Source organism: Triticum dicoccoides, chromosome 7A (assembly GCF_002162155.2).
Source record: "Triticum dicoccoides isolate Atlit2015 ecotype Zavitan chromosome 7A, WEW_v2.0, whole genome shotgun sequence".
Taxonomy (NCBI): Eukaryota; Viridiplantae; Streptophyta; class Magnoliopsida; order Poales; family Poaceae; genus Triticum; species Triticum dicoccoides.
In genome coordinates, this window is record NC_041392.1 from 384979722 (window position 1) to 384994762 (window position 15041).

The 15041-nt window shown below is 42.1% G+C and overlaps 1 protein-coding gene across 3 annotated transcripts in view; it reads left to right on the plus strand.

The window, feature by feature from the left end:
• Window positions 1–10683: 10683 nt before the first annotated feature.
• Window positions 10684–15041, plus strand: part of LOC119329099 — a 48218-nt gene continuing 43860 nt past the window's right edge. The window contains exons 1-4 of one of the 3 annotated variants that reach the window (XM_037602095.1): window positions 10686–10909; window positions 11359–11400; window positions 11521–11857; window positions 14319–14410. In XM_037602095.1, the coding sequence (XP_037457992.1) occupies window positions 10833–10909; window positions 11359–11400; window positions 11521–11857; window positions 14319–14410 (548 nt within the window). In that variant the 5' untranslated portion in view covers window positions 10686–10832. Of the gene's footprint in view, window positions 10910–11358; window positions 11858–14318; window positions 14411–15041 lie in introns of all 3 variants that reach the window. The other 2 variants (XM_037602097.1, XM_037602094.1) reach the window with 2 other exon arrangements.

Consider the following 15041-nt stretch of genomic DNA (forward strand, 5'->3'; position numbering starts at 1 on the left):
TAAAGGATTTCGTGAGGATGAGCACGATACCTTATGGTTTGAAGACCATGTTTATGTGCCCAATGACCCGGAGATCAGGAAGTTAATTCTACAGGAGGCCTATGATTCACCATATTCGATTCACCTAGGAAATACCAAGATGTATTTGGATTTGAAGGATACTTTCTGGTGGACCGGAATGAAGAAGGATATTGCGGAGTATGTAGCAGTTTGTGATGTATGTCAGAGAGTAAAGGCAGAGCATCAGAAGCTAGTAGGATTGCTACAGCCATTGCCAATACCTGAATGGAACTGGGATAAGTTAGGCATGGATTTTATCACAGGATTGCCCAGAACTCGTTCAGGCTATGACTCGATTTGGGTTGTAGTCGATCATTTGACAAAGGTAGCTCATTTCATCCAAGTGAAGACTACCTACACTAGTGCCAAGTTGGCAAAGATATACATGACCAGGATCGTATGTCTGCACGGAGTTCCAAGGTGCATTGTATCAGATAGAGGAACCCAGTTTACCTCAAAGTTCTGGAATCAGTTGCATGAAACTTTGGGTACCAGGCTAGAGTTCAATACAACTTTCCATCCGCAGACAGATGGACAGACCAAGAGAGTTAATCAGATTTTGGAGGATATGCTGAGAGCTTGTGTGCTAGATTACAGATCTAGTTGGGACGAGAATTTGCCATATGCAGAGTTCTCTTACAACAACATTTATCAATCCAGTTTGAAGATGGCCCCTTTTGAAGCCTTGTATGGAAGGAGGTGCAGGACCCCATTGTCGTGGGATGAAGTTGGAGACCGCTAGTTGTTTGGACCGGATCTGATTAAGGAGTCTGAACAGAAGGTGAAATTGATTCGTGATAGGCTCAAGGTAGCCCAGTCTAGGCAGAAGAGCTACGTAGATTCTAAACACAAGGAGACAATTTACAAAGTCGGAGACCGAGTTTATCTTCGAGTATCTCCACTTCGAGAAGTTAAGCGCTCTGGAGTTAAGGGAAAGTTAGCACCACATTTTGTAGGACCATACAAGGTTTTGGAGCGTATGGGAGAAGTAGCCTATAAGTTGGAATTGCCCGAAGGATTGTCAGTAGTTCACGATGTATTCCACATTTCCCAGTTGAAGAAGTGCCATGCAGAGATGGCTGATATACCGCTGAGAGACACAGTGTCGCTCGAAGCGATTCAGTTGAACAGTGATTTGACCTATGGGGAGAAACCAGTCAAGATTCTTGAGTATGCCAGCCGAGTCACCCGCAGCAAGGTTATCAAGTTTTGCAAAGTTCAGTGGAGCCACCACACAGAGGATGAAGCCACCTGGGAGGGACAGGAAGATCTGCTGAAGGACCACCCTCACCTATTTTCTAGCCAACCCGAATCTCGAGGGCGAGATTCATCTTAAGGGGGGTAGGTTTGTAACATCCCAAATTTTCAATTTGGAATGTTATACATTAGATCATCATTGCATATCATATTTTTTTTGCATTTTGGTTGATCCTAGAAATTCTACGCAACTCAAGGACCCTTAGAGAGAGTTGGGGATTTCGTTATTTTTCATATTTGAGTTTTCTCAAATTTTAAAAATAGGATCATTTGATTTTATTTATTTTATCTTCAATTATTTCTATTATAAAAATATGAGAGACGGAATAAAATGACTTTCCCAAAATAAAGAAATATTGAGGATTTAATAATAAAATCAAATAAGATATTATTTTGGATTTATTTGCTATTTTATTTGAATTTAGGAAAAATGCGTGTTTTTAAAAATTGCATTTAGGCCCCAAATAAATGTTCATCCTGTGCGGCTTGATTTTAGAAGCCGAGGAAATTTTATTTTGAGATTTTTGGAGTCCGTTTAGTATTCCTTTTGTTTGTTTTTCTGCGCGTAATATTTTTTTTAAAAGAGAGAGAGCGAACCGACTACGGGCCGTGTTTGGCCCGGACTCCTCAGGGGGGGGGGGGCTTTATATAGCGCGCCCCGGGGCCCGAATCAGCCCAAGCCGCCGCTGCCCTAACCCTAAGCTGCGCCCGAGCCCCGCCGCCGCCGCCGCCGTTTTTTTAAAAAACCGTTCGGTTTTTCTGTCGGTTTTTTTAGATCCGTTCTTTAGATAGATCGGTTTCTTTTCCGGTTTAGTTAATTAGTGAGCGTTCGCTCGTTTGTTCGTTTTAACAACGCGTTCATTGTTTAGATCCAGATAACGAACGTTCGTTTGTTAATTTGTTCGTCGTTTTTCTTTTTCTCGAATTTATTCCGCAATTTTTTTGATCGCGATTTCTGTTCCGATTTTCGTTTTAGTATAACTTTTCGCTCGTTTATCGGAATCAGGCGATTCAAGCGCCTGGAGTTTCGTCTCGAAACCCTTTTTCCGTTTAACCAACTCAAACAAGTTTTTGCCTCTGTAAAATTTGACCTAGATCCAGAATAGTAAACGAAGCTTGTTTCTTTTGCCGTTTGTCTTTCGTTGATTCGTTCGTTTTGATTCTTTTTGCCAACCGGAGTTCTTAAGTTGAACTTTCTAGTTAGATCTCTTATTTGAGTTTTACGTGTGCATTAGATGAGTACTTACTGTATGCTTGTTTGTTTGCGATAGAGTACCCGGAGTGCGCCGCTTGCTACTTCGAATCACTAGGTTTTGCGGATCATCAACAAGGCAAGTAACACTTTGATCATACCTCCTACTACCCAGTTTTATTGCATTAGATCAATCCTCACACATTTCATGATTAGGATCTAATTAAATTGTGGGTTTTGGGAAGTAGATGAGGTAGTACCTATTACCTGTGTTATTATCAAACCCTTGGGAGTTACTTCTACGTTTGCTTATATTGCCATGCTATGCTAGTAGACGTGGATTGGGTGAGTGTATCCATAACAGATGTGAGATTGTTAAATTAATGGTTTATCTAAGGTGGCAAATTAAACACACATCTCGATGGATTGAGGCACCTGGTATTCCAGTGATTGCCTGCTTTTCTTTTGGACCGCCACCCAGGCTCAAAGGAATCATGAGATTATTCATACTAGAAACTTCTGTGTGCAGCCACAAGCTACTATGGGCTCTATCATAGTTGATTAAGTTGTGCGAACTCTTACAGTGGTAGACTAGCAGATGTAGGGGAAAGTAGGTGTAACGGTCTACCCGATCGTAAGGTGCTAGCGCTTCTGAAAGACTATGTCTCGGTCATCCGTTTCTCAAACACCATGAAGTGCGAGAATCCCAACAGAGGAGATCGAGTCTTGTGGGGAAAAGTGCGCAAACCTCTGCAGAGTGTATAAACTAATCATGGTTAGCCGTGTCCCCGGTTATGGACATCTTGAGTATCTAGTACTTGGATTATCATGTGAATCTCATCATGTTACTCTAATTAATTTGTTGGGTTTTTAATGATGATGTTTAATTGGGATTGAGAGGGTGTCTACACTCTCAATGTTTAACAACCACCATGATAGTTAAATAAAATTTATTCCTTTGCAATAGGGAAAAATTGGCTTTACGCAAAAATGTAACCATAGAGCTTTCTACCAGCCAAATATGCATGTAGTATAGTCTTATTTTTCATTGCTCTCTATGTGTTACATTGCTAGCATATTCCATGTGCTGACCCGTTTCGGGCTGCAACGTTCATGTTGCAGATTTTTCAGACGACGAGTAAGGTGCTTTTAGGTCGTGGTTCTATACTCAGTGATGTCGTTGGAGTTGATGGACTCACTTATCTTCCAAGCCTTCCGCTGTTATCGTTATTAGATGGCCTTATGCCATGTTTATTGTAATGAGTTCTCTTTTGAGACACTCAATGTAATAAGTGTGTGATTGCTACTCTGTTATAAATCCTTCAAGTACTGTGTGGTGGCAGCATTACTGATCCAGGGATGACACCGGAGCACAGAGATTGGACCGTTTGAGGTTTGGTCGCTACAAAAAGAGATTGGCAACATGTGAAGCATCATCTATCTTGTTGCATGGGATAAAGTGTGCCATCTTAGAGAAATGGTCCACAACAATAAACGTGGCATCCTTTCCATTTTGAGTTCTAGGCAAACCAAACACAAAGTCCATACTAATATCTTCCCAAGGGTGATATGGAATAGGAACTGGCATATAGAGACCATGGAATTGAGCTTTAGACTTAGTTTTGCGACATGTAGAGCATCGGCTGGTGTAGCGGGGGAAGTCGTGGAACATCTTGGGCCAATAGTAGTTCTTGGAGAGCATAGTGAATGTCTTGTCGCATCCAAAGTGTCCCATAAGTCCTCCTCCATGAGCCTCTTGCAAAAGTAACAAAGAAAAAGAACTCGGGTATACAAAGCTTGTTTGCTCTCATTACATAATCGTCCTTGATATAATATTGCTCCCAAGATGTATGCGTCAAGCATTTGGCATAAGGAATCGTAAAAGTAGGATCATGCGCATACAAGTCTATGATGTGCTCAAAGCCAATAACATTCAATTCAACTTGTGTTACAAGCATGCATTTGCGGGAAAGAGCATCCACCAGAACATTTTCTTTACCTTTGATGCACTTGATAACATAAGGAAATGACTCAATAAACTCACTCCATTTGGCATGTCGCTTATTCAATTTCGTTTGATCCTTAAGATATTTAAGAGTTTCATGATCCATATGGATGACAAATTCACGAGGACGGAGATAATGCTCCCACACATGCAAGACTCGCACTAAGGCTGATGAGGACATGAATACCTTGGATACGACCAAAAATATTGCATACATGCATATTTGTGAGGTGATTTCTAATGCAAACTATACAATAATTTATTTATGTTACCCTTGCTCCTATATAAGTAGATCCATCTAGTAGCTTTTTCCTTGGGATTTGTTTAGTTAAAAGTTAGCATTGCAACTTCGTGTACTTTGTTTGTGTCCAATGACTAGACCAAGACCGCTTTCGAATCCCCACCTTTATCAATACTTCATATATATTCGCAATATTCAGATTGCTTTTATTATATTCTTACTTGTTCTTCGATTGCGTGCAGGAATAGACCTTCGTGGTAAGGCTGATCGTGCTTCCAACACCGTCAGTAACCTCGGGAGATTGATTTAGCAATTGCTAAGGTTCAATGTCGTGCATGTTTGTAGTCGGATCGTCAAAGTAGACTCCACCAAATCGATAGTAATTATCTCATCGAAAGATCAGGACACCCTCGCCTCTATCAAAGGCTTATAGCTCTTTGTCATAGATGGGATTGTTAAGTTGCACTCCGGAAAGTTTCTCAGTAAAAAAAGCAATTGGGCGCTTTTCTTGCATTAACACACCTCTTATGCCATTAGCACTAGCGTCGCAATCCACTTCAAAAGTTTTATCAAAATCAAGCAATTAATGTAGCATGTGTAAGAAAATTCTTAAGCTCATGAAATGCGGTATATTGCGATGGTCGCCAAACTAATGGTGCATTCTTCTTACTCAAGGCATGCAAAGGTGATGCAATAGTGCTAAAGTCCTTAACGAAATGACGATAGAATCTGGCTAAGCCGAGGAAACTATGCGTTGGTTGCAAGTTGGTTGGTTGTGGCCATGTTTTAATAGCATCAATTTTAGCTTCATCTACATGAACACCCTTAGATGATGCAACAAAACCAAAGAAAGCAAGCTTGTTAACACTCAAACCTAATAAAATCATTATTATTAGTGTTGGAAAAGTCACACAACTTGGTATTTTCTTGAGACATCGTGACAAAGCAAGCAATCTAGCACACAAGCAAGCAAAAAGCAATCGAAAAGATGAATGGAAAGAAAGGGTGAATAAAAAGGCAAATATTTTCGTGTTTTTTTGAAAACGTTTTAGAAGTGGGGGAGAGGAAAAGAGAGGCGAATGGCGAATAATGTAATGCAAGAGATGAGAGTTTGAGATAGGTACTTGGTAGGCTTGATGTAGAACCTCCCCAGCAATAGCGCCAAAAATCCTTCTTGCTACTTCTTGAGCTTGCGCTGGTTTTGCCCATGGAGAGGAAAGGGTGATGCAGCAAAGTAGAGATAAGAATTTCCCTCAGTTAAGAACCAAGGTATCAATCCAGTAGGAGAAACACACAAGTCTTCAATGACAGCACCTGCACAAACAAACAAATACTTGGACCCAACGCGATAAAGGGGTTGTCAATCCGTTCACGGTTACTTGCAAGGATGAGATCTGATAGAGATAGGTATAAAAGATAGATAAAAGTGCAAAAGTAAATAAATTGCATCAAGGTATTTTTGGGTTTTTTATTTTATAGATCTGAAAATATAATGATAAAAATAGACCCGAGGGCCATAAGTTTCACTAGAGGCTTCTCTCTTGAAGAAAGCATATGATGGGTAAACAAATTATTGTTGAGCAGTTGATAGAAAAGCGCAAAGTTATGACGATATCTAAGGCAATGATCATGAATATAGGCATCACGTCCGTGACAAGTAGACCGACTCCTGCCTGCATCTACTACTATTACTCCACACATCGACCGCTATCCAGCATGCATCTAGTGTATTGAGTTAACAAGAACGAAGTAACGCCTTAAGCAAGATGACATGATGTAGAGGGATAGATCCAATCAATATGGTAAAAACCCCATCTTTTTATCCTTAATGGCAACACCATAATACATGCCTCGCTACCCCTTCTGTCACTGGGTGAGGACACCACAAGATATAACCCATCACAAAGCACCTCTCCCATTGCAAGAAAAATCAATCTAGCCGGCCAAACCAAATCCATAGATCGGAGAGAAATGCAAAGCTATCTTAATCATGCATAAAAGAGTTCAAATAAGACTCAAATAATGTTCATAGATAATCTGATCATAAGTCCACAATTCATCGGATCTCGACAAATGCACCACAAATAAATATTACATCGAATATATTCCCAAGAACATCGAGGAGAACATTGTATTGAAGATCAAAGAGAGAGAAGAAGCCATCTAGCTACTAGTTATGGACCCTTAGGTCCATGGTAAATTACTCACACATCATCGGAAGGGCAACAAGGTTGCTGTAGAGGCCCTCCGTGATCGAACCCCCCCGGCAGAGTGCCGGAAAAGGCCCCAAGATGGGATCTCACGAGAACAGAAGCTTGCGGCGGCAGAAAAGTATTTTTGGTGTGCCCTATGGTATACGGGGAATATTTGGGTATTTATAAAGTTGGAATTAGGGTTAGGGAAGTCCCGAGGGGCCCACAAGCCTGGGGGCGTGCCTCTAGGGCTTGTGGCCCTCTCGTGGCTCCTCTGGCCTCCTCCTGAAGCTTCATGGTTGCCTTTTGGTCCATGAAAAATCCTCAAAAAGTTCCATTCCGTTTGGACTCCGTTTGGTATTGATTTCTGTAGAAGACAAAAACAAGGAAAAGCAACAACTGGCATTGGGCACTAGGTTAATAGGTTAGTCCCAAAAAATGATATAAAAATAGCATAATAATGCATATAAAACATCCAAGATGGATAATATAATAGCATGGAACAATCAAAAATTATAGATACGCTGGAGATGTATCATTTTCTTATTGCTATTTATAATGTTTTAGGTCAATATTTCACTTCATGATGCAATTCTAATGCATTTTCTCTCTTATTATGCAAGATTTATATGAAGATGGAAATTGCCGACAGTTGGAATTCTAGACCTGTAAAGAGCTATAGCAGAGATGGTTACTCTCCGGAGCTCCAAATGACCTGAAATTTATGGAGACTTATTTTGTAATTAATAATATATACAAGAAGAAGAGTCACCGGGAGGGGCCCCACCAGTGATCCACAAGCTCAGGTGGTGCCCCCCTCTAGGCGCCCCATGTGAGCTTATGGGCCCACCAGCAGGCCTCCGTGGCCCTCCTCCTATATGAAGCCATTTACCCCAGAAAAAACCGAGATAAGACTTTCGGGATGAAGCGCCGCCGTCTCGAGGCGGGACCTGGGGAGGAGCACTTTTGCTCTCTGGTGGAGCGACTCCGCCGGGGATACTTCCCTCTGGGAGGGGGAAATCCAAGCCATCGCCATCACCAACAATCTTCTCATCATGGGAGGACTCATCTCCATCAATATCTTCACTGGCACCATCTCATCTCAAACCCTACTTCACCTCTTGTATTCAATCTTTATCTCAAAACCTCATATTGGTACTTGTGGGTTGCTAATAGTGTTGATTACATCTTGTAGTCGATGCTAGTTGGTTTACTTGGTGGAAGATCATATGTTCTGATTGTTAATCATATATTATTCTCCTCTGATCATGGACATGAATATGATTTGTGAGTAGTACCGTTTGTTCTTGAGGACACTGGAGAAGTCTGGTTATAAGTAATCGTGTAAAGTTGGTATTCATTCAGTTTGATGATGTGCATGTTGTTCTTTCTTTAGTGGTGTCGTGTGAACGTCGACTACATGACACTTCATCATGTTTGGGCCTAGGGGAAGCATTGAGGAGTAGTAAGTATATGATGAGTTGCGAGAGTGACAGAAGTTTAAACCCTAGTTTATAAATTATTCCGTAAGGGGCTGATCTGGATCCATATGTTTCATTCTATGATTAGATTTATCTTAATTCTTCTTTCATAGGTGAGGATGCTTGCGAGAGGGGGTAATCATAAGTGGTTTGTTTGTTGAAGTAAGAACAACACTCCATCATCGGTCCACCCACATATCAAACTATCAAAGTAGTGAACACAAATCAACTAAACATGATGAACATAACTAGATGAAATTTCCATGTGTCCTCGAGAACATTTTACTCGCTATAAGAAGTACTTTCGACTTGTCCTTTACTACGAAAAAGATTGGGCCACCTTGCTGCACCTTTGTTACTATTGTTACTTGCTACTTGTTATGAATTATCTTGATGCCAAACTATCTGTTACTACTACTTAAAGCACTTGAAGAGAATGCCTTACTGAAAATCGCTTATCAATTATTTCTGCTCCTCGTTGGGTTTGGCACTCTTTCTTATCGAAAGGACTACGATTGATCCCCTATACTTGTGGGTCATCAATGGTGTAGGCGTGCTCTTGTGCTTGGACTCTCATCGACAAGCGTGAAGCTTAACTCAAACCTATGAACACACGAGGGAGCAGGGTCAAGTAGTATACCATCATTTGAGAACCAAGTAGACACATAAAGGATAGAGTTCACCCTAGTATATGTGTTGCGCGTGTTCATTGGCGATGGGGCCATATTTGTGGTGATGACGGTAGTGTGCTCCGCACCACATGTGCTCAACTATAGCAAGTTGATGCTGACAATGAACTTGTTTGTCTCGAATATCACCATGAACTTGAAGAAATTGAGTCAATGTAACTGGCTCTTGGTGAGAATGTGTCGCCAGTTCTCCCACATTCTTGTAGCAGTAGTCTACACGACTTCCACACTCATCTTGTATTATCATGTTATGCGGGATGATACAAGTTGTTGTAATTTCTCGGTGTATCTCCAGATTTCAATACCTTGTTGATCCACATACAATTGCAAAATAAGCTTGCTGAACCCCCAAAGGCACATGTGGGAGAAAAGTTTGTTCCTTTCACCATTGGATTTGGAATTGTCTTCACAAACGTGGCCCATTGGGGATAAATGACATCTGCAAGGTAATACCCATGTTGTAGTTGTGACCATTGATGGTATAATCCACTTTTGAAGCATGCCCTTCAACTGGATTTGCAAACATGGGTTAATAGGGAAGAACATTTATATCGTTATGAGATCCTGGTAAACCAAAGAAAGAATGCCAAATCCAGAGGTTGTGTGAAGAAACAACTCCAAGAATGATTATTGGCACACAATTATGGCCAACAAAAAAAGTCCTTTATGTATAATAGGGCTATTTTTCCATTTACAATGCATGTAGTCGACTCGTCCGAGCATATCCGAAGACCCCCTTTGCTCTCTGACTGCAAGTAATCTAACACTATCTTTGGTATTTGGAGATCTCAGATTATGACAACAAAAGACCTCGATCACAACACACAAATCTTTTAAGATTATGTAAGATGAAGGACTTTACTAGCGGATAATACTCATGAGTAAGACCACCTGATACCAAATACCGAGGGCAACTTTTGATAATGATGTAAACCAGGAACACCAACGCTATTTATTCTTAGGAAAAAAATAGCTACCATATGCCTCTAGAGCATTTGCTATGCACGAAAAAAGAGGATGATACATTCTATACATGTGACGAAAAACTTAAATGAGACACGAAGAGCGACAAGTATGCCGAAAAATAAATAAATGCACCGGTTGCATATGCGGAACAACCTTGGGTCGAAGGTACATTCCTATGTAAAATAGTCCTTGTGAAGGTTCTGAAAGCATTTGCAAAATCGTGAGAAGAGATTGACGTACCGAAAGTGAACATCCACAGCGTGCAACCACGCTTGTTTTGCATGATTGCAACCATGATGAGTTCCTCATCTTTGGATGAGGAATCTTACCAAAATTGTCGGGTCAAGTTTCGGTGAGGACCAATATAAAAGCAAAATTTTACTGTCCATTTTTACATGGCAAGACCAGACTAAAAAGCGAAATCATTACATAGACTTGTCTAGACAGAACTGAAGAAAAAATCCAACCAAAACCAAACCGAAAAACACACGACTGAAAACTAGACACTCCCAGAAAAAGGAAAAGAAGAAGAAAGGGAGAAGCCAAGTGGCCCTTCCCGGTGCCTATCGTTTCCGGGGCCCACTTCCCCCCTCCTCGCTCACCTTGCCTGGAAGCCTTGCTTCGGTTGAGTTCTTTCCCACCGCAGCTTCCCTCCAGATATAAACCCTATCCCTCTCGTCCTCGCTTGTTGTGAAGCTCGTGAATCCCGCGCCGATCTCGTCGTCGGCCTCGAGGAGTAGCAGCCCCTGATGGCGACCGCCGTGGCGTCGCAGCCGCGACACTTCACCCTCGGCGGCGAGCCGAGGGCAGCCATCTGCGCAGCCAGGTCGGACTTCTCTCTCTCGTTCTATGTCTTTCCGAGGCTTCGCTAGCTGTCCCATTAGTCGCTAGTTGCTACTGTTAGCTCTCTGGTGGGAGGTATTGCGCAGGAATGCGCAGATTAGTCTTGCTATTGGGAGGTGTAGGTGTGACTGCTTATGGTTTGTTGAATTGGTCTCTGAGTTGGGCGGGTGATTCGGGGTTGTGTGTAGGCTGGAAATTTCTGCCTGGTTGGTCTGGTAGCTTGCCGGCAAAGGTGATGCCTGTAGCATTGTGGTCTCACAGTCTCATCGTCAAAAATGACTTGCGAATCGGGTTCCAAAACTTGTTTTGGCTTCTGTTCTGTTGGTTTGATGGGTGGAACTAGTGGACAAATACTTGTGATATAATGAAGTTCATTTTACAGTTCTGTTTACTGTTTTGGATTATTAACTGATCAAATGGGTGTGTTTGCAGCACATCAAAGATTTGCACCCTGGACAAAGTATATGGATTCAGGTTCGTATGCAGAAGTGTTGTTGATCTAAGGAGTCAAAAATTCCATTCCCAAATTTCTAAGAGAAAGTGCTATTTAACAAGTTCACCATCGGAATTTGAGAAGATCATTTTGAGTGCTAGATGGTTAGAATTTAGGAGACAGAGGATAGCCTTTCAGAGAACTAGAAGGTGGGTTCACAGTATTCCATTGGCTTCTCAAGATGATGGCAGTGGTGTGTCTGTTAATGGAGTACCACAAGTTGATCCAGCAAGTCAAATGAAGGAAATAAGGGTGGAATTGGATAAAGCATTGCAAAATGAAGACATAAGCACTGGCCTTGTCCAATCAATACATGATGCTGCGAGATCTATTGAATTGGCTTTCCTTGATCACAGCAAATCATCAATAAACTCTTGGTTCCCAAAGATGTGGCTTGGTGTCGATAACAATGCATGGATAAAATCGCTGTCTTACCAGGTAGAAACTCCTTTGTGCTTTGCGTGAAGAGAGTGATAAATCTCTGTAGTCTTAATAGGTTTTTGTTGAGTTTTCCCCCATTCCACTCAGAGAACAGCCATGAGTATTTTGTGTAAACCGTAGTTGTTACATGCATCCTTATTTCTTTTGCTTCTTCAGCCCATTCAGGTAATTCTGTTGTTAGTCAATTTTTCTTCTTGAATTATTGAGTACAATTCTGTATTTCTGTTGTAGTCAGTTTATATACTTAGCGGTTATTTTGTATGTTAGGCGGCTAAAAAAAATTATGGATGGGTTATCAATTGTAACTGAATCCAGTAGTGTGTATTAAAACAGTAGTAGCTCTGTCACAACCTAGGTTGCGGAGGGGATAACCGTGGGACGTTGGAAGGAGGGGGGCGAGGATATTTGGGTCTTGGAGCCGTGGTGAGGTAGACATCCCCTCTTCTCTAATTCTTTCATCGATACCTGATTACATGCTAATTGCCTGGCTTTATAATGCAGCTTGGCAGTAGTTTAGGAAGGACTTGAACCGACTCAACTAACAAGGAAAGAACTAAACAGAATCTGAACTAACCAAACTAACTTGACTTGGGAAGCAATAAAAGCAATTAGGAGTTTAGGACCTATCTGTCTGGCCCAGTATCCCATGGCTGGCGTGACGTCACTCGCCCCTTCGACAAGCAGCTCGTTCTTGAGCTTGAAAGAGCAATAGTCTGCCTAAGAAGACAACGGAACCAGTGCTTGTGTCCAGTTGGTGCCTCGTCTTCGGAAACATCTACCCAACAAGCATAAAGGCACTTGCAGCGATGGCCGGGGTTGTACTTGCCGTCACCGTTGTAGCAGAGGCCCTTGGCACGCCGCTCGTGCATCTCGGTTCGTGATAGCCGCATGAGTTGCCGCTTGCTGGGTAACGCCACCATCGCCTTGGGAGGAGCTGCATGTTCTGGAGTAGATGGCTTGACACCTCCCTAGTGGTTCCCTTGGGCACGACAGCTTTCTCTCTTGCTGTCTTCTGGTGTGTCACACTCCTCTTACGCGCGTGCATGATCCATGTCATCCTCTAGTGTCGCTGGGTACATGAGTTTGATGTCGGTCTGGATCGACCTGTGAAGACTCACCATGAACGGCCCCACCTGGTGTGCCTCTGTAAGTCCTTCGCACCTTCACACGAGAGTTAAAAATTGCTCCTCATAGTCGTCGACGGAGCCGATTTGATGCAGGTTCTTAATCCCTGCCAGCTCGATGTTCCGGATTTTGGCTCAAAACGCCGACCCAGCATTGAACTGAACTCCCTCCAGGGAGGCGCGCTATGTGCACGTCTGAGGCGTCGGTACCATAGTGATGCCTGCCTTCGTGCCTCGCTAGATGGTAGGATGTGAGCCACTCCTTGCACTTTCCGGGGTGCCTTGTCCATTTGCTCAACATGAGTGAGCCATGGCAGTGCGTCTTCGGAGACGTCAAAGATTCGGAACTCCAGCTTGTGAAATTTGGGTTTGCACTCGTCGGTTTCAGTTGTGGGCAGGCTGTTATGGTGTCTGTCTTCAGGTTATCCCTGTACTGGCCCTTGACGGAGCCACCCACTCGAGGCACTCGATGCCCATGCGATTGGCTGCTGCTTGCTCCCTGATTTCTCAGTGCCCTCTTTAAATTTCTTGAAGACAGTGCCTTTCAGTTCACCCAGAAGTTCTTTCTGGTGGGCGGACAACTTCTCATCCAGAAGCTTGGTGATCTTGGTGACCATGGGGGATGCTGGTGGGGATTGGAGAATCGGTTCATCTCATGCCAAGTTGTCATGACCTAGATTGCGGAGGGGATAATCGTGGGATGTTCGACGGGGGCAATGGTATTTGGGTTTTGGCGTCGGTAAACCTCCTTTTTTTTTCTATTTCTTTCTTTGATACCCGATTACATGCTAATTGCCTAGCTTTATAGCGCAGCTTGGCAGTAGTTTACAAAAGACTTGAACCGACTCAACTAACAAGGAAATATCTAAACACAATCCTTACTAACCAAACTAACTTGACTTGGAAAGCAATAAAAGCAATTAGGATTTATCCGGCTGGGCCCAGTATCTATGGCTGCGTGACAAGCTTCCTGGTGGAAGTGATTTTGCTCTGGAAAATATGTGTGAACTTGTGAAGATGCTGCCACTATTAATCACCTTAGGTCCAAGCACCACAACTGACATGCTTTATTTTAATACTCCCTCCGTTCACAAATATAAGATGTTTTGGACATTTCAAAATATGGACTATATACGGACTGAAATGAGTGAACACACCAAAACGTGTCTATATACATCCGATTTACAAAAAAGTTAGAACATCTTATATTTGTGAACAGAGGGAGTATTTCTTAATTCCACATGGATATCTTTCAAATAAGCCAGCTGCAGATTACAATTTTTTTGGTGAGATTCGAATTTTCTTCTCCCTCAATTATTACACATTGTTTGCAGGCTGCTGTTAGCTCGTTACTGCAAGCAGTTATCGATGTTTCATCAAGGGGGAACGGCAGAGATAGAGATATTAATGTATTTGTTCAAAGGAGGTAGGTCCTCTAGCTTTTATCTTGATTTTCATACCGAATTGCTCAAAATTTGGCCGAAAATTGCTCAGAGCTTATCCTTATTACTTACTCCCTCTGTCAACAAATGTAAGATGTTTTAAATCACTAAAGTAGTGACCTAAAATGTCTTATATTTGTTTACAGAGGGAGTATATATGTGTTTCTATTACTGAGTTCAGTGTTGTGGTGGATTATGATAATCCCTTTTGCCTAATCAGCTCTTACCTATTTTATCCTTTGGTTTGGCTAGCCATCCTTTTCCTGTATATAAGCGAGTATATGTTTTCCTGTTTACACATGACTTGAGGTGCAAGGAAAGTAAACATAGACTAATAAGGACTCCTAGACCAATACTAATACTTCCGAACACACCCCCTCAAATGCAAAGCGTATGCAATAGCATTGCATTTGAAGAAGTGTAATACTACAAAAAAGATGATAATCCAAATCCGCGTCTTGAGAGTGTCGTCGTAGCATGAAGAGTCTTCAAAACATGTCTGTTAGGAAAGCAACTTATCTTTATTGAAGGCCCAAGGGGCATATATATATTACACATGACTTGAGGTGTAAGGAAACTAAACATAGACTAATAAGGACTCCTAGACCAATACTA